Source organism: Falco rusticolus, chromosome 8 (genome assembly GCF_015220075.1).
Source record: "Falco rusticolus isolate bFalRus1 chromosome 8, bFalRus1.pri, whole genome shotgun sequence".
In the NCBI taxonomy this organism is placed as follows: domain Eukaryota; kingdom Metazoa; phylum Chordata; class Aves; order Falconiformes; family Falconidae; genus Falco; species Falco rusticolus.
The window spans coordinates 34,352,715-34,377,241 of record NC_051194.1 but is presented as its reverse complement, the minus strand read 5'-3'; the positions used below and the strand labels follow the sequence as shown (position 1 = coordinate 34,377,241).

General features: G+C 40.1%; 1 protein-coding gene across 2 annotated transcripts; it reads left to right on the top strand.

Annotated features, from left to right (window-relative positions):
- The first annotated feature begins 1,121 nt into the window (after window positions 1-1,121).
- Window positions 1,122-22,616, top strand: SEC22A (SEC22 homolog A, vesicle trafficking protein). Of its 2 annotated transcripts, none has more exons than XM_037396831.1 (8): window positions 1,122-1,261; window positions 4,403-4,628; window positions 6,802-7,003; window positions 8,937-9,100; window positions 10,398-10,592; window positions 15,209-15,327; window positions 17,979-18,044; window positions 21,599-22,616. In XM_037396831.1, exons 3-8 carry the CDS (start codon window positions 6,822-6,824, stop codon window positions 21,797-21,799), a joined length of 927 nt encoding a protein of 308 aa, XP_037252728.1. In that variant the 5' UTR covers window positions 1,122-1,261; window positions 4,403-4,628; window positions 6,802-6,821; the 3' UTR covers window positions 21,800-22,616. The 2 variants fall into 2 exon arrangements, with proteins under 2 accessions (XP_037252728.1, XP_037252730.1); XM_037396833.1 differs by having other exon boundaries at window positions 1,188-1,252; window positions 21,599-21,951.
- Window positions 22,617-24,527: the final 1,911 nt, after the last annotated feature.

The following is a 24,527-nucleotide window of genomic DNA, read 5'->3' as shown; positions in this document are numbered from 1 at the left end:
CACCTGGAACGCTGGCATTCACAGACACGCTCTCAGGGGTAGGGAGTGAGGCGATACCCCACTAGTATATCTGTGGTTGCCATAGGTGTCCACTTTATAAATAGTTTGTGCTGCTCAGAGAAGGCAGACTTGAGGTGGGGAAGTGCCAACACGCTTCAGTGCCATCCTCCCGATTACCTTGCTCCTGAGCAGAGCTCAGCAGAGCCCAGAAGTCCAGACTGTGCATGTATCGCCTTTACCCCCCAACACTTTGCAACGCTACAAGCACATGGATAGTGAGGTAGTAACAAGACAGAAGGAGAAATTAAAAAGTGTTAGCAAGGAAATAAGCTGCTTTTGAGGTTTGAGCCAACAGACTAAACCCGTAGGAAAACAGTAAGGATGAAGAGCAATACAGGGAGTAAGTTACGGTATTGGTGAAGAGAGTAGTTTTAAAATAGGAACTTCGCTTTGGGATTGGTAATCAGCTTTGCATACTTTTTTTGTACTGTCACTCGTTTTTGAAACGTGCCCAGCCGATTTGTCCGGAAGGGCGTGAAGCCAGCCCAGCCGCTGGGCACTTGCCCTGGTGCCCCCAGCCCAGCAGCACGCGGCCTTCCCGCCTCGGCCGCAGCGACCGCCCGGGCCCACCAGCCTCGCCCGCGCCGCTGAACCGGCGGAAAATGGCCGATACAGCTGCGGGGAGGGCGAGCAGCGCAGTCACCAGCCCCCGTTCCTTTCAGAACGCGGCCAATTTCGAACCGGCCGAAGACGTGCGAAGCAGCGGCGCCGGGCGGCCCGTTCCGCCAGCGGCCACACGGCCCGCCCGGCAGGCTGCGGGCACGGCGCCCCGGGAGGCGCTGGGGGCTGGCCGGGCAGCCCCGCTGCGAGCGGCCGGGGGGGCCTGCGGGACGGGGCGCCACCATCACGGAGCGGGGGGCGCCCCCCTCCCCTCAGGGCGCCCGCGCCTGGCGAAGCGGCGCCTCCGCCGCGGCACCGGGGCCGCCTGCAGCCTCGAGCCACCCCCGAGGGAACGGCCGGGCCCCGGCCCAGAGCCCCGGCACACGGCGGCCCCGGCAGCCCCGGCCCGGCCCCGCCCCGCGCCGCCCGCGGAGCAATGGCGCGCCCGCGCCCGCGTCACGTGAGGGGCGCTCCGCCACGGCCGCCGCCGACGGGCGGGGGGGCGCGGGGCAGACGTGGCCGGTACCCACAATGCCTGGCGGGAGGCGGCCGCCGTCACTACGCGCCGGTGCCGCCGCGCCGCTCCGCTCCGGTGAGCCAGGTAGTTCGAGTCCCTCCCCGCGGCGCCGTTGCCAGGCGACGGGGCCCGCCCGCTGCCCCGGGCCCGCCGGCGTGAGGCGGGGGCGAGGGACGGGACGGCGGAAGGCGCCGCGGCGGGGCCCTGCGGCTGCCCGGTCTCCCCGGGCCGGCGTCTCGGCTGCCGCCTGCCTTCCCCTTCGGGCTGCAGGCCCGGGTTGGGGGTGGGGGGGGCTCCCGTTGCGGCGGGCGCGGGTCCGGTCCCGCGAAGCGACGCGACTTGTCGCCGGTGTCTGTGCGCGCCGGCCGCCGCCCTGCCGGGGCCACCGTGCGGGGTGAGGGGGGCAGCGGGCGGGCGCCGGGCGGGCAGCGCCGGGCGCGGCGGCAGGGCCGGCTCGGGGGGCCAGCGGTGGCACCCGGGGCCTGTCGGTAAACGTCGCTCCGTAGGGATCTGCGTGCTCCCGGCGGGCGGCCTGGCCATCAGCCGTTTGGTGTCAAGTTTGGCGGCCCGGAACCCGGCTTTCCCTGCTGCACCGGGGCGTTGTGCGGGCCGGCGGGGAGGGTTACGGCCTGGTGCTGTCAGGGTGGCTGCACTCGTGCCCTTCCGTGGCGCCTTGCCCTGTGACGTGGGTTTCTGAAGTGTGTACAGCGGAACAACTAAAGGCTCCTGCCTGCACAGTGCAGCTGTCACCGTGCTCAAAAGTGGGGACAGTGACTTTTCCAACACTATTACGTACGCTGGAAGGAGGCACAGAAACTGTGTCTTCATTCTGCATCAAGCAGGTGTGCAGCTTGCACCTATTGCCCGATTTTGTATTTTATGGAAGGTTGTCCTGAGGGGCAGGCATCCTGGCAAGGAACGCCGTGGTTAAGTTGGTGCTGAGGGTAGCAGGGACAGGGGGGTAGGCTTGCCATTGCACTAGATCTACTTAAAATCTTTCCATTTTTGTGAAGCTAGACTTTTTAAAAAATTGATGTACCCTGAGCAAGCCATATTCACAGGTCACTTTCAAACACTTGTAAAAAAGTTATGAGAAGATACCAGATAGGTCTAAAATGATTACTGTCAGGTCACAAGTTGGAAGACCAATGCGTTACAAAAGACTGGAATGTATACCGCTTTCTGGGACTTTTCCGGAAGCTGCCTCAGGATCAAGTACCATCATAACACAAGAATAAACATACATAATTGAATATGTATTAAAAAAAAAGTTCATTAAAACAGGCTCTGGCTTCCAGCATCTGAGATTTCCAGCTCATGGGAGGAAATGAAACTGAAGCCGCGTCTGATAATTCGGATTTGTGAAGGCAGCGGAGGTTAACATGTCTGATAAATTGGACAGCTTTAGGGAGGATGGAGTAACAGCGGAATGGCCATTTCACTTGACTCTTACCTGTCTGTGGCCAGCTTTCGCCATGTTCCTCTTTTCCATGATTTCTCCCAGTCCCTGTTTGCAGGGAGGGTTGTTGCAGTGTCAGTGTAAGGGGAAATCAGTAAAGATGGGCCAGAAGCAGACACACAGAGGGAAATGTAAGAAAAGTGCAAGCATGGAGTGATGCTTCTGTGGTATAGTCTCCACGTTGGCGATTGTTTGAGGGTCAGAATCTTTCTGAGCAAAGGGTAGTGTTTTACTTTCTAATAACCCTTGTTGTTTTCCTGTGAAACTTTTCCAGTTGCCTCTAGATTTCACATAACATTTTAGCATCGACAGCATCCTGTGACAAGCAGTTCCGCTGGCTAACTGCGTGTTTTGTGAGGAACCATCAGTGGTACCCCTGAGCCTAACACCTGCTGGCTGTGTTTGATGCTCCTCAGTCCTGTCATAGAATGAGATCGCGAACCCAATCCCTGTTCATTTCTCTGCACCTGTAATAGATTTAGAGACCATTGGTAGTGGAAGTGCAGTGTTCTGTCATCTTCAGGTGTTTGATGGATATAGAATTTTTGGAGGAAAACCTGTGAAATTTGTAATGGTATGGTGAATTACTTTGTGGATTTTTGAGTAGATGTTTAAAAAAGACATTTAAAAATAGTTCTGAAAACACTACTGTATCTTTAATGTTCTTTCTTTAATTTCAACCTGTATAAGTCTATATCACATTTATCGCTTCGCTCCTTCTTTAGAGCCTTACTGTTTTCAGAGCTGAGTAAAGTAGCTCTTCCATTTTGAATATCTAGTAAACTCTTTTTCTGTATTAATGCAATTTCAAGTAAGGCTGAATATTCTGTAACAGCATGTGTATTACAGATCTCATTACATATGTGTGACCTTGCAACCAAAGTGATTTTCTTTCCTTAGCTTGACTTTTTTTTAGGTAGCTTTCTGATTCTGTTGTTATGAAGCTGAGGAAAAAGTACACATTTTCACTGGGTGGGTTTTTAAGATGATGGTACTTCTGGCTGTCTGGTGATCTCAAGACTGTTCAGCTAAACACATTTTTTTCCTTGTGTGATTTCATAGTACATTAAGAGAGTTGGCAGGTTTTAATGGAGGCTTACTTTCTGTTAGAGAGCCTAATTTATCTAAATAAAAGTAGGAGCCTTTGAGAAAGTAACTGGGTTTGTTCTAGATCTATGCAAATACTTTTTACATACAGAACAGGCATAAAAATTGAAAGAATACCTCTAAAGGGCTCTTTATCCTTTGCTTTGTCTGTTGTCCCTGCATGGGTGCTGTTGTTAGTGATACTTACATTCTCTGTCGTTAGTTTCAGGAGTAAAGCAACTATTGTTAGATTGAATATTGAAAGTCTTAATGCTTTGGAAATACAGCTGTGGTGTGTTGTATTATGTTCCTGAAGTGTTCAGGTTTCTGATCAGAGGAGATTATAGATTAATGAAATGTATTAATTAAATGTATGAGATGAATGATGGGATGCAGAGTCAAAGGTTGTGTTACCGTGAGTTACTCATATACTGTGCAGATGAATAACATGTTTTCCCATTTTAAATGGTTGAACTGATGGGACTTCCTCAACTTTGCTTAAAGAACACAGAAGCATTTTAATATTTCTATTATTCAGGTTTTTTTTACTGTAGTACCTCTTGAGTAATCTCCCTGGGGTGTCTTCAGGCCTTTCCAATGTCCTTACAAAAAGAGCTGAAGAGTACTGTTAGCCAGTAAATACATTTATTAACTTTTTCTGTTTGTTCTTATCTCATCAGATAACTCAACATGAACTGTAACCATCAAGATTATTTAAAAAGTGAACAGAACACCATTTTTCCTTCTGGGAGCTGGCTACAGGATTCTGAGTTTCTCTGCAGTGCTGCTCCATTCACTGCCTTTTCCTAAAACAGAACATGGAGTTCCTTTCTTCACATTAGGTGCTAATGAGGTTATTTGCTTCATCAGAGGAAATGCAGATCCATGAAATTACATTTTGTGCAAGTAAGTTAATGAGGGGAATTTTAAACTTTGCTAGCACATCACTGTTCTTTGTTTTATATTGATACAGCTCCCGGTAGTCCCTTTCAGGATTGAGTTCCAAGTGACAGAGGTGGTTATTGTTGGAGAACCATTACAATTTAAAGCTCCTCTGCAATTTTGTCATGCTCTTGAGCTGCTGCCATGGTTATATGGTTAGCAGCATAGTTAAGAAAATGGGTGCCACGTGCATTCCATGTGAATTGTTCTGCTGGGAGCGTGCGCATGAACTTAGAGATAGGTAAAAGTTTCTAGAGCCAGAGGTTTAGTTTCTAGAATGATGCACTCCAGCAAGCTAATGTGGAGCAAGTCCTGAAGTAATTTTTTTTTTCTGTTTTTGTGTCCAGGTGATCAAAAACACTTTGCACTTCACTCTGTAGTGAACTGCTGAAATAACAAGTGCACCGGACAAAAGGCCAAAAGTACTGAGCAGACTACAGGCAACAGTGGCTTCTGCTGCTGTTATGGCTTTGGTGAAAGTCTGATATGCTATACAAGTAAAATATGAGGTTATTAATTTGGAATTTATTTAGCTAATATGATGCATCTCAAAGCAGGTTGAAGTGTGACTGCTAATGAAGCTGGATTTCTTAAATTGAAGATTACAACATGTTTTCAATGTTTTCATTATTATATGCCTCTTTTCTGAAGAGCAAATACCCTTGAAAAACCTGAATATTGATTATTATTCAATAACTATCCTGGTGTATATATAACCTTTCGGCAGTGGGAAATAGGGGAGGTGAGAATTCAGGGGAAAAATAGCTATTTCCTCTCTTTTGTGAAGAAGCAGTGCTATTTGGGGAAGATTTGGATTCCTAACTTTTCAGAATACAGTCCTTCAGTTGCTAAGGCTTGTAAAGCACCCTTAATGTCATAGTTTGAAAGGTGCTGTAAACATGTCAGTATTGTACGCAAAAGCATATTTCAGCTGTATTCAGAAATCTGTTTTCTTTTGCAGTTTGTGACTGTATGGAACTCGAGTAGCATCATCTGAGGGAGGCAAAAGTCTTATTTTTTTTCATAATCTCTTTAAGTGATAGGTGTAGTATATGGTAGGAGTCTGGAGAACAGCGTTAAGAGTTGAGGAAGTGTTTGCTTTTGGCTTCATATAAATTCTAGCAGTTCGCCCACTTGTAAGAGGACGAATTTGTGTACTGATACTTAGCAGATAAGTAATCCGTCTTAGCTCGTCTTGCTAAACTTTTGGATGTTCTGATGTAACGTGAGGTTTGAAGAACTTGAAGGTTTTAAAAATGTGTGTACAGTCTTGAAAGACTGCAGACTATGTGTTTATGCTGTTAAATGCCTGCTACAAATTTTCTCCTCCTGATCAAGAAATGTTTAAATATACAACATTTTCTTTTTTAAATGAATGTACTCCACAAAGCTTTAATTATTAAGTTTTGAAAATTAAATACTGTAAAAGCACGTGGGCTTTGCAAGCACCATTTCAACGTGCTCAGTATTTGCCTAATACTGATAGACACATTTTGCAGATGTAAAGAAAATGGAGACCCAGATAAGAAGAAAGACATTTCGTGTTTAAGAAATTCCATTGGGAGCTGGGAGAGCTGGATTACATTCCTTGCTGTCCTGATCTTTGATTTCCTATTGGACAGTATCTAAGTTGTGTTAAGGCTCTGTTTGTCAGGGTACTTAAGCATGTACTCGGTAACACATTTTCATGAAAGGACATTAATATTATTACTTGATCAAGACCTGGATTGCTTTTCCATCTGGTCGGTCTTTACAGTACACATTTTTCCTCTCCAGCTATCGTGATTGTTTATTTAGACTATAATTCTTGCCTTACTAACAGAGAAGACTCACAGCTTGAAGGGTGCAGGTGCTACAGTGGTACTAAATAATAGTGTTTCAATCTCCACAGGTATCTCTGGGTGAGGATTTATGGCAGTTCAGAGAAAAATATTTGAAAACGTGACACTGATGTCAGATGTACTGTTGCTTTATGGTAGACAGTTCGGACTCAGAGTTATAGTTGAAAACCCTCCCTGTGCCCCGTTTTAAGTGCAAGCCCAGTATACAGCTTGGGAAGTTTGATTAATCACAGTTGACTCTGTTGTTTTTGCTGTTACCTTAATTCTGATTCTTCCTGATTGGTGTTTTGTTGTAGGTTGTCGTTAACTATTGGCAATGTCTATGATTTTGTCTGCCTCTGTGGTCCGTGTGAGGGATGGACTCCCACTGTCTGCATCTACTGATTATGACCAGAGCACGGGAATGCAAGAATGTAGAAAATATTTCAAAATGCTCTCAAAGAAACTTTCTCAGCTTCCCGATAGATGTACTCTGAAAACTGGGCAGTATAATATAAAGTAAGACTTCTCTTTTAGATACATATATGTTTGTGGTGTCTTGGGTTGTGTCCGTCTGTAAGTGAAAAAGTTAACAGTTCACATCAGAAATGATTAATGAAACTAAGAATAATTCTGGGCAATATTCATGTATTGGAAATCTGAAATTGAGAAATTGTAGAAAGGTTTGAAACCTGTTCAGACTTTGGTGGAAGTTGTAGTTTGAAATAGACAATATTTTTATAAATAAGGAAGTCCTTGACCTACTAGAAATGTTTCTTTAAATTTCAAGGTTGTTTCTTACATGCAAATGACCAGACTTGTTCTCTGTCATGCTGGCTCAACAAATACTCATTTGTTTTCTCATTTTAGTCTACACAAATTTTAAAAAAGTACTGAAATACTTTCATAATGCAGTATTTCTGAAAACTTGTGGCCAGGATGTTATGAAATTAGGCCCTTTTATTGTACCTTCGGGATTTCTGTTGACTTCAGAGAAAATACGTCTTAAAACCCAAGCATAACTCAGTAATTATTTCATATGGCACAGAGGGAGTGAGGAAGTGGGAAGGGTGGGAATGATTTCTAGTGTGGAGGTAGTGTGTAGCAGTCTTGAGTGGAGCCTACCTATCCTAGCGCTCCATCCAGCACTTTCACAACAGTGCTTTTGTTTTCTCTTCATGCTTTTGTGTTTTGCTTTTTTTTTAAAATAACTTCTCCTAAATTTTTTGAGGTAGTTAATTTGATAGTTTACCTCTATGGCAACACTGATTAAGTAATAGTTCAGAAGATGGTCTTTTTTCCCCTGTTGGCAGTGTGAAACTTGGATTATCATGAAATAATTCTTTGAATCTATTGTATACTCAGAATTTTTCTTTATATGCAGCCTTTCTCCTGAGTATTGGTAACTAGGTGCACCTGTGTGTAGTTGGTAGTTCAGTTGCACTTGAGCCGAGCTAAATTCTGATTCTAATTTAGATAGGCTGTTTTCAGTGAGGTGAGTAATTTCATCCTAACCCCTAGCAAGTATGCAGAAGTTACAGCGGTGGAAAGCACACCACCTGAATGATCCTAGAAAGTGCTCAGCCTTCTCTGTTGGTATAATATGTGAGTTTCCTGTATTTCTTGGGATGAGCCTCAGCATGGACTACATTTTTTCAGTCGATTTTTTATTATGTTTTGTGTTTTAAAACCTCAGATGTAGCTGGCTTTTAAACTGATCAGTTCAAGAGAAACTTAAGAATGAGGCATAAGACCTAGGAAATTTTTTTATTAGTTTTGTCTTTGGTTACTTTTAATAGTGTAAATTATTCATCAAGATTTTGAGGAGAATTGTGTCATGAAAACATGAACTCTGTTTAATGAATTACCTAAATGCAGTAGGGATATGTATATTGAAAACTGTCCCTTTCTAAATTCCTGTTTGCCATCTGTGGCTATCCTTGTAACTTTCTTTGGAGACCATATTCTACACAACAATTTTATTTCCTCACTTATTTTAGAAAGAGCCAACTGCCCTCCCCTGCCCATCTGAAGGTAAGTTTTTGCATTTTCAGGATGCACCAGATAACATATTTGTATTTGAGATGAATGAAAAGCTGTTATGGGATGAACCTGCTGTATTTCTGTAGCCCAAAAGCTTTATGTTATTTTCTGTTCCATGTATGTGAGTGTGTACATATGTGTACACACCCACACATATATATACACTTACACATATGTGTATAGCACAGCTTCTCATATGATGATACAAAGTGGTGTTCATGTACAACATTGCCTAAAAGTAAATTGTTTTTCTTCTAGAATAGTGTTGGAGTTCTCAGTAAACATTAATTCCTTTGCTACCCCAGAGCAGTTTTTGCTTTTCTGATTATAGCATAGAAGATCAGACTAGTGAAGCAACGAATTACCTGGATTTGAATTTGAAATTTTGAATTTGTTGTCTCAATTATAGCTTTATAAGTTCTCTGGGAGTAAGCTATATGATGTTGTGCACTGAAAATTATCCCAGTGTCCTGGCTTTCTGCTTCCTGGATGAGCTTCAGAAAGAGTTCATCACTACCTACAACATGATGAAGACAAATACTGCTGTCAGACCATACTGTTTTATAGAGTTTGGTAAGACTGACTTTTTTCCCCCCCTTGATTCTCGCACTAAGACAAATAAGTATTTAAATAGATGTGCAACTTAATGTACACAGAACAAAAATGTCCAAGGCAGTTTATAGCTATAATTTCAGGTGTATTTAGAATCTGGATTTAACGCCCATTAATCAATAATGAAATTCTTCTGTGGGCATTAAATTAGGCGACTAGAGTTTTATCTAAACTTGTTTATAATCTTTCTGTTCATTCCAGTAGGTTTTGGTTTAAGCCTTGTGTGACCAAATCTGGAGCTCGTTTTCTCCTAGTTAATAATATTAGGAGTTGTTTGACTTCGTACCCATTGAAATACTTAACCTGTAAAGGCATTGAACTTCATCAGTTTCTCAAGTAAAAGATTGCAATGTCATGTTTGCTCTTAGCTGTGCTGTAATTTTTGTTCAGTACATGAAAGGGAGAGATTTTTATTTGTTTTATGATATAGTGAAGCCTTTAATCTTCTGTCATACAAGCTCCAAATTCAGCTGATCTCATATATATCAGATAACAGCTGCTACAGATTCCATTAATATCTGTTACTTTAATACTGTATGTTATGCAGTTGTTTTAAATATTCTTGTAAAATGCATTAGAGCAAACAGAAATATTTTAGAAATATGGGGGAAGATATTGCAGTTGGTTAATTCCTGTCTATAATTCAGTCAGGCAATTTTTAACAATTTCTGTATAACATTGTTGTCTTTATGAAGATTTCTATGAACACTTTTTTCCTTTCTTTCTTTCTCCCTCCTCCCCCCCCCCCCCCCCCCGAACTCTTTCATTGTTCTACTACTTGTTAAGTTAGAATGCAGGTCTATTACAGTCTTTATATCTGTATAATATGGTATTAATTTTCTCTGCCTGAATATTTTGCAAGCAGATTTCATACTCAAGTTTATACTTGAATGTAGGAGTTAATTTCTTCATAAAGATATTTATTAAACTAATGAAAAAGCTAGAATAAGTGCAGTAAATCCATTGTATTAGCAATGCATTCAGTCCCATGCAGTGAAAAGTCATTAGTTTATTCACAGTTATTAAGTAATTAGATTTCTAGAGCTTAATTTTTATTTTTTTTACAGTGGAATTAAGTAGGCCATGATATATTAGTCACAAAACAGAAATAGTATTTAAAAAGCCAAGATAAATACAAGCATTTAAAACAATACATTTCGGTTTGTGAAGCATGTAGTATATAAAGCTGCATGGTCTTGGATTATTTAATTAACAGAAGTCCATAAGGGTATACCTTTTTATTTTACATTTTACCCAGATAATTTCATTCAGAGGACCAAACAGAGATATAACAACACACGTTCTTTGTCAACAAAGATGAATCTTGCTGACATGCAGACAGAAATCAAACTGAGACCACCTTATCAAATTTCTGTGTCAGAACTTGGTTCAGCTAATGGGTTCGCACATTTTTCTGCGGTGGAATATAAGGGTACTGGTAAGATATCTGCAGGTAAGTTTCAGACTTTTGTTTTTCTATCTGTAAATGAGACAGATGCAGGGTAGTAGCATTAGTCTTTGATATTTTTTCCTTTAAAAAAGCTTTATTGCCATGATGTTCTTAAAGCATAAAGCTGCCATGACCTGACATGTATTTTAGCTTAGATGTCTATTTTTGTCCTCTGCTCAAAGTGTGTATCTTCCCAAGGCTCTCAGAGGGAGAAATGGATCTATTCAATGGACTGCTTTATTAAAGGGGAAAAAAATCTGCATGAAAATAAGCAAATGGAGATGAGCACTTAGCAAGATGAACTTTTTTCTTTTTCTGACCTTTTAAGATTTATGAAAATTTTTGTTATTTCTGCCACGTGAGAACCAATGACATAAGCTAAGAGCATAGTGTCGGGAGTTAGAGCAGCCAGAGGGAGCAGCATCTGTGATGGTGAAAATCCAAAGAGCTGTGCTGGCTAAAAGATGTACTCTCTAAAATAAGTGCCTTGTGTATGATATTAATAATAGCAATTTTGTATCTACTTGCCACGTTCATTTTAGTAGTCATTATTTTTTTAAAACTTTAATTTATCTCGTGTATGAGGTAAATATGGCATTGTGTGGTTGAACTGGGTTAAAGGTTTGTGCTATGAAATGAATGCTGTGAATCAGTTTGAGACCCACCTTTAGATGTTTCCCAGCAGGACAGAAAACTTAAAACTCGCCAAGTCCTTGTGCTAATATGTGGACTCCACATGTGAAACTGTCATCATGATTTCAGTCTTCCAAGTTTAGTGAAGCAAAATGATAAATAGAATAAAAGGGAGTGTTGATTTTAATTAGTTAATGTATCTTCCCCTTTTTTCCAAAAGTACCTCTGTCTGTAAGGCTAGTTATCCTGGGCAGACATGCACAGATGCTGCTCACTTTACAGTGGCAGGGTGAAAATTGCAATTGTAAATCAAAACACTTCCTACAGAACTGTAATATAAGAGATCAGCTTAATTTTCTGCATTTGTTGTATCCATCTACCTGTCTATCTAGAAAAGGTGTCTTTGCCGGTGTATTATCCTAATTACTTAGCGGTCAGGATTCCTGTAGAAGATTGAAAACTACTTTCTACTGAAGGTGAAAACCAAACAAAACCGCTAGGGTGCCCCCATCTGTACTGGTCCTGATCCTGAGAATTCTAGGCGCTGTGGGGCAGCGTGGAAACAGCTGAAACTACGTCTTTGTAGTCGCAATTTAGCAGTGTTAGAGAGAGATTCTGAAAAATTGATAAAAGTGTGAAGATATTTAAATTGTTTAGAAGAGTGAAATCTTTTAAGCAGCACTGTACATACCGTTAATCGTCTGCTGCTTATATGTGTGGGGTGTTTTTAAAGGTTTGTGATGCTGTGATACCATTCTTTTGCCACTTGTGATGCTTACGTTGCCATTACCTCTTGATGTTCTAGTTCAGTCCTGGATTGTGGAAAAGGTTATGGTGGCAGAAGTGGCAACTGGTTAACTCTGAAAATTGTCTAGATTCAAACTTCCTGCAATTGGGAAAAACAGTATGCATGAGAGAATTTGGCCTGTGTCAGAATTGGCTGTATTTTTAAGTTGTCCATATAGTAGGAGATGAGGCTTTCATCACTTTTCTGAGTAAAAGTGTTGGAAGACCATATGGGCCTAAATTAAAATGTGTAAGGACCATTTCCATTTTTACTATAAAATGAAATTAAACAATAATTGGCAAATGATCTTCCAATTTTTTTTCACCTACCTCTCCACAACCTGTCTTACAGAAGCAATTGTGTGTCTTTTCTTTCCATGTCAACTTTCTTTGGGGGTTTTCCCTCTCTAAGTTACTTTTAACTTTCTTCTTCCTCTGAATTCCGTAGATCTCTCTGTTCGGTTATCCACTTCCTTGAATTGTTACAGAAACTCACCATCAAAGGGCTGTGCATTATGAGAGGTTTGCACTTTGCTCCTTCCTCAGCTCTTCAAATTTGGGATGTTATTGAATAAGTGTCTTTTTTAGCAAGTCTGCTAATAGTTTTGGAGTTCTTCACATTCATTGCTTCTCTCCACCCTTGAAAAGAACTTTCTCTGGATGTTTGCTACCCACTCAGTTGGCTAGACTGCAAAGTTTCTCCTTTGTTCTAAGAACAAATTCTCACTAAAAGAGATGGTTTGCCTAGTGCCATTTCCTGAATGTGCTTGCCTGTTAAAAATATTTCTTGTTTTAAGTGAATTAAGTATGTTAAGTCAAGTTGGATAGCATGCAGAGTTCTGAAGTTAGGTAGACACAAATCTTGTTTTTTACACAGAATAGCAGAATTTAAGGATGCTGATGGAGCACTGTCTGTTACTTGCTTATAATTGTAATTGGATATGTATCCAAGGTCTAGCGTCCAGGCCTCGTGTATTGTTAAAGTAATTGAAAATAGCAGCCCTTTTCCCTTAGTGAAAGTTCTGCTGTGTAGTGAGGGATAGGGGTAATCATTAATGTGTGAAAAATAAAGTGTGCAGATTATGGATAGAATTTTGCTTCAGAAGTGGATGTAGGTGTTGGCAGGCATTAGAAATAGGGTGACAACATGCTGATGTGCTATGCTTCAGGTTAAGATAAATTTACTGTTTTCTGAAGGTTTTTTGATAAAGGAACAGTTGTAAAATCAAAGCTACTTTTTGCCTGATGGTGTACTCGAAGAGTTGGGGTTTTTTAGATTTCATTTTTAAATAAATATCTTTACAAGTAGTGCAGTTACTCACATTGTATAGTTTTCTTAAATTTCTATTTAAATGTCAGCGTTTTGATGCAGAATGTGCTTTATTCAATCCTTGGTTTGTGTTAAAGGTTTAGATATGGCAGTTATCATATTTCTAAGAATATGTATTTACGGACTCAAGTTCAGCTGTCCTTTACCCTGCCTTCTCTGCCACTCCTTCACTCTTCTGCCTTTTTTTTCCTGTATTTAAATGACTCTTGTTGCTTTATTGTAACACTAAAGTTTAATAAGCCCTGGAGAACTTAATGACATCAGTAGTGGTATGCAATGTCCTTTAAAGTTTTTGGGTTTGTTTTCGTATTTTAATAAGAGAGAAAAATTAGTACTTTATGATCCTTCATAGACTGTATTGATTCAGCTGACAGGACCCTAGGTTTCCCCCCGTTGTTCTCAAAGAAGAACATATTTTAAATACTGTTTAAACACATGATGTTTTAAAGTTACACTGATACATGGGGAAAATGAGAATGCCCGGGGAGCAGTGAACTGATGTTATCCACCAGTTAATGCAATGCAGTTACTTTTGGCTGAAAACAATCATATACACCTTCAGCTTTTTGCCACTCTCTAGATGAGATGGTCTAAAAAAAAGCAAAACAGAACTAACACCAGTTAGGAGTCACTAAAGAAGAATGGTTTGCTATGCAAATAGCATGTCTAACCTTAACTGAATGATTGTTGGTAGTATTCCTCTAATACGTGCTACAGTTAGAAAAGTAATAAGCTCTGAGAGTTAAACGGGGGTTATGCTTTTTTTAAAAAAAACACAGCCACCCAACTGATTACACTATTAAATTCAGCACAAATGAATTAACTGAACTTGTCTTGTGGTTTATTTTTAAGTTATCACACACTTATAATTAGATGGTCCTGTCTGCTGATCAATATGAAGCAGCTTTTGTCATTTTTTTTCTTTAGGTTCTGTAATTCATAAACTGGAAAGCCTTTTTCTGGATCTGTGCAATGCAAACAACTGGGATTGACACCCCTCTCTCTATTAATGTTTCAGTCCATTAACCTCATTGTTCACATCTTTACACTTCGTTGATTTGAACAGAATGATTTCAGTATGGCTCAATAGTCCCATTGTTTTCCCAGTGTTGCCTAGACTATTAAGAGTTTTGCATTGTTTTTTCATATTTGTTCTTAATTATGGAAAGCGACAGTAATGAGGAACATACACAACTGTTACGTTCTTAGGACCCTAGATAAGTCCGAAAGAGTGGGTGTGCATGGAAAGAACATGTGTTTTGTAAGAGACTTCTAAGCACTATCTGGAAGGTCTGTATAAGGTTGTGTAGGTACTTGCTTCGTTTCAGAACGGCCTTTCGATTTGTGCCTTTGGTAGCACTCACTAGCTGTATTTTCTTTAAGGTAGGGACCGCGGTAGCTTTGCTTGGTGTTCCCTTCAGCAAACAAGCTAAATCAGTCTCGGTAGCTCTGCTAATGCATTAGTGTTAAAGTGGATGTTGTGAGAGGAGCTCTTAAGTACTGACTTATTACCTGGCTACTAATTGCGGACAAATTTCACTAGCAAGTGTGTCATTCGCCATTGATTTCCTGGCATGTTTGGGCAGCTTTCAGTACCGTACTGGCTAAACTGAAAGTATTGAGTTAAAGACTAAATACAAGAAAAGAATTATATATGTGAATTGAAGGAAAGTACAGTTTCTGTTAAAGCTTGTATTGAAATATTTAAAATGCTTCTCCTTTTTAGAAAAAAGGATTGGCATTTTGTGGTTTGCTTCAGTGATCCCTTATTGAGCTAGAAGCCACTGAAAAATGAGATTATTATTTTACTAAATTTCTAAAGACATTGCTTTGACCTTTTGATATCTTTTTTTGATCTTTTGCTTTGTAGCTCCTCATCAGCGTCTGGAACCTGTGACTCTGCCAGGGATTGTCTCATTTGTGCTTAGTCTGTTATGTGGGGCTTTGAATTTAATTCGTGGCTTTCATGCCATAGAAAGTCTTCTCCAGGTATTGTACATGTTTATGAATTTAAGAGTTACACATCATCGCAATGATAATATCACCTTAGAAGATGCTTACAACGTGAACAAAGTCTTGCCAATTTTATTTTCAGAAATACTGTTTGTGAGGTCAGACCTCCGTTTATGAAACCTATATTGTCTGTTATCTGTGCATCCTTCTCAAGTGTGATGCATCGTTCATTGAGACTGAGTTTCAAAAGCAGTAGAAGGTGGGTGGCTGACTCCTTCCCTAGGTACCTTGGTAGCACTGAGTATGTGAACATAATGTTCTGTTTTCTAAATTTATGCTAGGGTATGAGACGTTTAATTTTAATAGATGTTATTTAAAAACACTTGAGAAGAATGATGAACAGCTTTGAAAATCTGGCCAATTTTTTTGAAAGGTCCGCAGAGCAGGGATCTTTAAATAGCTTTTGTAAAATTGTTTTTTAGAAACTTGGTTTAGTTTTTGTTTATTTGTTTTTAATAAACTTTTTAAAGTAGGATACTTATTTCTCTTGTGTGCTGAAAGGATCAGTATAAGGGAGACTGTCAAGTGATTTCTTCTAACCCACCCCCAAAAACACCACCGCATCCTTCACCAAAAAACCTTCCCAACAGACATTTATTTGTTTATGTGAGCGCTCTGCTCTGACCCTCCCTATAGCCTTTTGAGTTTCTTTCTCTTCCATTTCTTGTGCTAGTTGTATTCTCATTGCTACAGTGAACATAATGGTGGTTAATGTTTTCAGGCAATTCAAATGGATACGCGGGTAGTGCTTGCAAGCGCACACAGAAAGTTCATGTCTGTTACCACCAAAAAAAAAAAAAAAAAGAGAGCATTAAATGGCTCTACTGTTGTGGTGATGGAGGTACACACTAAAAACCCTGTGGAAGTTTTCTGGAAGAAAATAGGAATCCTCCATCTTGGCTGATAGATAGTCTTTTTATTCAGAGAGATATCTGGACTTTAGGTATCAAAAGTGTTGCAGTTACAATGGTTTTTTTAGGCAAGTAAGGTAAGGAAGGTTACCTGTATTCCAGTTGTCTTACATGATTATTGATATATGGAAGAGATTTAATAAAACAGTAATGTTTGAGGTCTCAGCGTTTCCTGAAGACTAATGAATAGATGAACAGGGTTAATGAAAGTGTGCCATGCTAGGCCTTTCTTTTGAGTTGGTTTTGATTGTTTTTTTAAAGAAAAACCAAGAATGAAATAGTGAACATACATGTCTGCTTAGATTTTTCTGTTATGCACAATTCTCTCAGTTTATAAATAGGAATTAATTTAAAGTACACTGTAGTACAAAATAATACTGAAGAGATTTCTACCACTTAGTCAAATGTTCCTAGAACTTGGTTTTTTACCTTCCCACAGATGATTTTTTTAAGAAGGAATGCCAGTGTCAGGTGAACCAATTTAAGTGATGATAGGGCAGCCAGTTAATTTTATTCTATATGTTATTGCTTCTGGAGGTAATAGATGGCAGTACAGATGGAAGGTATTTTTTCATTTCTGACAAACGAGGCACACTAGAAATCCATTAAAATTTCTCTTAATTTACTCGGTTATGGAAAAATCCACAAGGTTTAGGGAGAAATAATCCAAAATGTGATTAGTGGAACTTCTGAGAAGTCCTTCCAAAGCTTCTCTCTGAATTAGTGTTTCCTTTTATAATCAGTGTTTTTATTTTGATGTTAGCAAAACTCTGTTACAGTCTGTAGCTATACTTCAGCAAATACACAGCAGCACGGAGGCAGAGATTTACATACGGTTTGGGAGCGTGCTGCGTTGTGTGGGTAAGGTTTTCATGTGCAGGTAACTTTCCTAGTCCGCAAAGCAGATGGAAATGCTTCACCGTGAACATTCTCTGAGCAGAAACAACTGCTAGTTCCAATGGACCACCTTCTCACAATGGTATTTGCTTTCCAGGAAGAACATTTGCATGAGTGCCCATTGTTTTCCTGGGAAAATTTTTGATTGTTGCAGATGTTTGTTTGAAATGCAGTTAGAATAATCACTGAGCGTGTAAATTTCTTCTGCTCGGCTCTATAGAAACTATGACCACCCGTTTGAATAAGTTAGAAGGAATTTGTTGTTTTGTTTTTTAAACACAGCGTGTAGAAAGATCTATCGCCTCAAGTACATTTTTCCATCTTTTCCTTCAAGAAAACGTCCTTTTCCAGCGGCCTCCCTGGCCGCCGGTGTGGGGCGCTGCCGCCCCCTGGTGGCCAGCCCCCGCATTTGCCTGCCAGCGCCTCCGCTTTGCGAGGCCGGAGGAGGGCACGGTGCTGCCAAATGGGTAGCAAAGGTAGTTAGTTACCCGTGTTTACACTTGAATCTGTACGGGCACCCGGAGGAGGTAAGTATCCAGTGTTAGAGATGGACTTCCTTTCAGGCTTTTGAAAATCTCAGCATTAGCTGTCTGTTGTGAACAAACGTTTTGGTCAGATTCCAGATTACGGTGGGTTTTTTCCAGATGCAGAAGGAAGCAATGATTAGTGCTAACTCTTCTGGCTTAGCGTAGCATAGGAATTATTATAAATCTCCATTTGAGACTACTTTAACACACAATAATGAAAACTTTCATACTGTAAATATCTGGTATTTCACTGAAACATTGTAAAGCATGGCTTTTTGTCTTATTTTCACAGAATGAAGGTGAAGATTTCAGTTATGTTATTGCATTTTTTCTTGGAACAGCAGCCTGTTTGTACCAGGTGAGTCCTGCTTGCATAATTCACTAGATTTTAGAAACATTACCCAGTCATGCATAAATGTCATCATGTTTTCTTAAATGTCACAGATACTTGAATAGGGCGGTTATAAAAATAATTTCTGCTCTGTTGTTCTGTTTCATTAATCATGAACTATCATACAGTAGATTGATCCAGAGAGCTTCTGTTTACTGGCATTTTTCTGCAGTTAGTTGATGAAGAGATTTGGTGTACTTTTTTATCTGGAGCTTACAATTTATCTCTAAAGTCACAAGCAGTAGAGGTTATATAATTTATTTAAAGTAGTAGTTTCGTTGTGCAAGTAAACGTAACCATCTGAACAAATGCCTTACTGCATCTTTCCTTTGGGAAGATTTGAAGTAAATACAGTAATACCTAGGCACTACACCCGAGAATTTTCCTCACTTTGTCCATTATTGTGCATCTCCTTCGTTTTCAAAGCTTTCAGCTGCTTTCCACTATGTTTTCCCTCACCGGTCTGATATTTCACTTTGCATTTCGTGTCTGTAGGTTTTCCATTTCTGCATTTGAATTTGACTTTCCTATATAATTTGTAGCAAAGTATTCTGGTGCCCGTTGGCATTTGTCATTCAGTGACACTGCTGTTAACGTTTAGCCATGACTATAACGTCTGTCATGCTCAATTCCTGTTACTATAATTCTTTTGACTTTTAATCCCTTGCACTTGTGGAGTATGCAGTTTCTACATGTTTCCATGTGCCAATGTTTAGTACAGTGTCAGACCATAAAATAAAATAACGTCTCAGGATTTTACTTTTTCTTTCAGCCTTTCTATCAGTCAGCCTTCTGTCCAGGTTACCTGTAATCTCCGTTCTCTATAACTCATATCTAGCAAAATGTCACAGTACACTTGTTGGCTTTTCATCAGCTTCCGCCTTAAATAATTCTTCAGGTTGGTGGTAATTTTCCCTGTCAACAATCTGTTCTGTATCAGATAAGGTGGAGCACGTCCATTCTTTTTTTGTGTGAAAAATATACATTCTTCCCTCCTCTCCCAAATTAGAAACCTTACTCTTTATATAAAGTATTTATGTCTGTGCATCGAGACACAAGGACATAGGTCTTCTTGCCACTGTCTGACTTGAATAGAGCTGTTTTAAAGACAGAGTCCGTGCAGCTTGGAATGTAAGCTTTTTCTTAATATTCAAAATGTGTCTGTTGAGTCTCTTGTTCCACACCCTCTGGCATCATTCCTGCAATATGTAACTGGTCAGTTTTCAGAACTGAGAGGGCTGTCAGTTCATCTGGCACGTTCTGATGTTCTTTGCCACACTTAGGGGTTTGGAAGATAAATTCTGTATGTTGCATGGCAGCACATTTCATTGTCATTCACCCACAAGGCGTCCATCGTACTGTGTCGTCTTGTTCAGTTAATGACAACATAGCAGCGTGTTTCTGGTTTCCAAGAAAATGTTTGTAACCTAGGTGTGCAGGGAAAAAACGGGACTTACATGGCTTATGATGTTTTAGGCTTGATGACATGTCTAGCGTTTCTCCATGCTTTCTAGTCTCTTCTGAAAAAGAAAATGTACAGAAGTAACAACTGTCTTAGTTGTACCTGACGTGCAAAGTGTCAGGATCTGAGCCTTCAGTCATTTCTTAACGTTTATTAAAAAAAAAAGTCAAAAGTACTTTTCTGAAGTAGCCCAGAGGAGCCTTCTGTGTAAAAAAAAAAAAACCCCAAAAAAACCCAACAAACCCACAATGCTCAGTAATTGCCATGCTAACACTTCCCTTCAACAGAGGAAAAAAGCCCCTCAGGAATTTCATAATAGTGCTTGTTATAGTAAGGTGTTAAAACCACAGTGTTTGGCCTTTTGACTGGTGCTCTGTTTTGTGAGTGGCAAATCTTCTAGCATCTCAGACCTAGACTAATGAAAAGATAAGCCTCAGAATTCATTTAAAACAGATCTTCAGTGAAAACCACAGTCATTCAATGTCATTTTGCAGTAACATTTTTAAACTTCTATAGTATTTTGAGTTTTAAATCCTTCATATTTATTAATCATTTTGATGAAGCGTATCCTGACCCTTATTTTAATCTTGGAAGCAGTTACACTTTTCATATGTTGTCAGTGGAGGCAATGATGCTAAGAAATTATCTAAATTCTTATTGCTGAGATACTGGTAGCAACTAATCGCTCTTTTAGATATGATTTCTAAAACTGTCAGCACAAGTAGGTTGTATTTGCTGTGCTCAAAATGGCCAAGCAGATTCAGAGGAATTGCATCTAAATACTGAAGCACGTGGATGACTTATTTCTAGTTTTACTTTGCTTTAAATGAAGGGCATACAAATCTTACTGATACTGTCAGTACTCACCTATCTGAAGATACCCAGAAATTACAAGTAGTTTTGTTCATCTCAGCCACACTTACAGTAGAAATGTATGTTTTATGAGAAAGTGGTTGAGTTTTGAATAGAATGTAAAGTAACCTCAATAAATTGCTTTGGTGGGTTACAAATGTACAGTGCTTTGGCCCTTTTTTGAGGAACATGAAAAATAAGTAGAGGTTCTCTGATTGATAAAATGTGGCAAATGCCCTAGGAGAACAGAAATGACACTTAGATAATCTGATGATGGGTACTGTTAAAAAAATGGTGTGAGCATGGTTATATATCCACTGGGAACAGATTGGGAATATAAAGTAAGCCCAAGTGACGTTGTCATCTGCCTTGAAGCACAGAAAAAATTACTAGAATCCAGAGGGGGGCAAACAATTCTTTTTGTAGAAGTCAAGGAGGTTGTTTGAACAATAGCAGAGGTAAAAATAATGCCTCCGTAAAATCTGTGTCCTTTAGAGGTGAAAACTGAGGCATGAGGCTTGAACAGATTTCCAGTTGCCGTAGGAAGGAGGCAGAGCAGGGAGCCGTGGGCAGGCCTGACGCTCCGTGCAGCACCACAGCATGCAGGAACTGACCCTTAAAGTGTGGTAGGGTTGCAGGAGAGATGTTGCGTGGTTCTTTCCAAATCTGATCCATCTTGCATCAGCTGAAAAAGGGCAGTGGGTATTCTCTGCATCTCCCGGTTAATCCTCTGTGTTAACCCTTGCAGGACAGTGGGTTGGTGTCCGGGGGCTGCCTTGCGCCGAGCGTTCCCGGCTGCAGGGCCCTGGTGTATTCCCTGTCCTTCCCATGGCTTTGCCTGAAGACTTGACACTGGCTCTTGTTCCCTCTCCATTGCTTGGATAGCACAGAGTGTCTTTTGACCAGAGATTGCCAAGAACATCCACTTTCCTTTGTCATGGGCCACTCGTTATTGCAGGTTGTAATCAATTATTACAGGAGAATCGTTCTCAGAGGGGGTTTAATGGAAGCAAACTGTAACCTTCTATTGATGTCAGGTACTTTTTGCCCTTCCGTGACTGCTAAATTGATACCGTTCTTACGTGTTTGATTTAGACTTTCACTTGGTTTGAGTTTGTAATTTCTCAATGACCAGATAGTGTTTCTTGAGTGGAAGTTATTTTCCATGTGGTAATCCGATTCCTTTTTTTTTTTTTTTCCCTGACAGTGTTACCTGTTTGTATACTACACCGGCTGGAGAAATGCCAAATCCTTCCTGACTTTTGGGCTAATTTGCCTGTGTAACATGTATCTGTATGAACTGCGCAACCTGTGGCAGCTCTTCTTTCATGTGACTGTGGGAGCATTTTCTACCTTACAAATTCGACTGCGACAACCACAGGGAAAGTCCCCTGATTACAATGTGTGACAAGTCCTGGAACATTTAGAGGCAGTCTTGTTCCAACAGTTACTCACTCTCAGGAATGTAAAGCTGTTCTCCAAAAGAAGCAGCTGTCTGGATGAGGCGCTTTTTTTTTCTTTTTTCTTTTTTTTTTTTTTTAAATAAAGCAATGTAAGATGTCTGTGGACATTTTTCACTTGAAGGTTAAATTTTTATTATTTTTTTTTTAAAGAAGGACACAGAAGAGTATGGGACTAGAGGAGGAAAATGGATTATATCCATGCAGTAAAAACATATGTAGGGACACCAAGTTTGGGGAATTTGACTGGTGGCGTAAAAAAGCTTCATTTGAAAGTATGTTAATGGAAGGAATGTATAGAGTGTATGTTCTGCATATCATACAAGCTCTTCACTTCCAAAAGCTGTTTTGCCTTTGTGAGGCAGTAGGGGGTAGGCTAAATAAATAAAAATAATAATTATATTATTGCATATTAGCAAACTAGATTTGGAATATGTAAGATACTAAATTTTGCAATGTGTTGTTTCACATTGACATTTATGTTAATGGTTTTTTTAATTAAAATGTAACCTGGAAACTCCGTTTCTGGGGATCAGCTTTCTGGCACCTGTGGCCCTCTGTCTAGTGCTATAAATACTTTAACATTTGTTCATTTATGATTTCTTTTTAATTGTCCTCTGAAAGTGATCTATGTGGATGGGGTTTCTTTTTAGTAATTGTTCAAAATGTTTTGCCACTTAACCCAGGTTTTTTGCACGTTTCCTGTGTTTGAACTCTGAAAAGGTTGAAAGGAAATGGATCGGTGAGTAAATGGAGTGACTCGCACTTGTTGGACTGTTGTCCTTTTTATATACTCCTAGAAATGAATGAATAATTAGCTCAAACCTGAGATAAACAACTGGTGACAGGAAAACAATAAATCAGTCTGATTAGCTTAAACAAGAAAAGACAAGGGATTTTGTTTGTTCTTCTGGCTTTATGGGTTGGGTGGTTTTGTGCTGGGGTAGAACGGTCTTGATCTAGACTTGTGTTTGGGAGAACAGTTGTATATTGCCGAAGTCGATGGATCAACTAGCAAACCCCAAACACTTAGAAAATAGAACAGCAGCCTTACAGACCACCATCAGTTACACTGGCTTTCTTTACAATGATGTGACAGTTATTTATGATGTTTCGTAACACACAAATAGATAGATATTGATAGGGTTTTTTTATACGTGACCTGGAATAATGTAAAGGTTCACTGAAATGCTGGAGGGTGGGGGAGAAAAGCAAGCTTTAATGGCAGGAAGGTTGCCATGCTGCGCGTGTTGTTGGATTTGGGGATTGGCAGAGCTTTGCTGTGCTATGAGGTGCTGCTCTGGCCAAATATTTTTGGGCACTTCATACCAAAATGTTGTGTGTTTCTGTAAATTATTTAGCGTCAGATTATGACCAAGAAGAATGGAGCTAGATAGTTTCTTTTCTTTTTATATAAGTGGTATTAGTCAACAAAACGATGCATAATAAACCCGAGAGAATGAATATGTAATCCAAAGCGAACAGGAGCAATATGTATTGTATTCTTCATGATGTCTGTCTCGGACTGATGTCTGAGATCAAGACCTTGAAGATCCCTTGGTGTGCAGGCTCAGAGATGGGTGTTGGAGGTGATGTGCTTTGCAGTTAGTACTCTTCTCTCCCCACTTTGAGACAGAGAAGAAGAATGCGTTCATGAACATGGAGTGCTTTTGTTTTGGGAATCCAGAAGATGGGGAAAAGGTAAAGTGGAGGACTGGACTGAAGCATACAAGAATTTTAGGAAATGTTTACATGACAAATGTTTTAAAAATCCAGAACAGTGAACAGCCTTTGTTTAGAACCAAGAAGTTTGCTCGTATTAGCATTCAGTTCACCTTTCTGAACTCTGGACATCAGAAAAGGTGAAAAGCGGTCTACTATTTTAAGTCAATGATTAAAAAATATAGCTATTCATGTTTTAAGTATAAAACCAGGTTTTGTCATGCTTACAAAGTCTGGAAGCATCCTTACACCGATCTTTTCACTTCACCTCCATTGATAGGAGGGGAAGCTGCTATGAATGCCTGAAGTACTGCCTAGTTTTTAATTCAGGCTGTCGTGCACGTGAAGGATTTTCTCTTGTGTCATTTTTTCAGTTTGTGTTGGCAGAGAATCTTGATTTCTCTGAGACACCTTCCCTTCCTGTTATTCCTAAAGATGCATTTTTAAGGAATGAAAACTTCCTTTGTCATAGCGCCAGGAGCCATTATTGCATTCCAGTTATGCTGGTGTTTAATTGCTGGTCAGCAGGTATAATGGAAAAATGCAGCTGTCAGTGTAATAGAAGACAGTTGGGGTTTTGTTTGCTTTTTTTTACGGCACTGATAAAAATGCCATTTCACAATGAAAAGTTAATGGGCATGACTGTTCTTCATTGCCTGATATTACGAGGTGCTAAAAACATGGCTTTTGAACATACTACTTTAATTTGACTATAATATTAGAACTTGCTGAAATTTTGTGTGAGATGAGAAACAAGATACACCAGGCCAAGCTGGAGGTGAGAATTTACTGAAAATTCCCAGGATTTTCCATGTGCTTATACAAATTCAGCATTCAGAGAAATAGTAGGTGTTTCCCTGCTGATTTTATTAGATACTTATTAGACTTATGAAGATGAGTTTATGAAAGATGACTACTCTCTTGAACAACATGCTTTATTTTAGTTCGAATTGC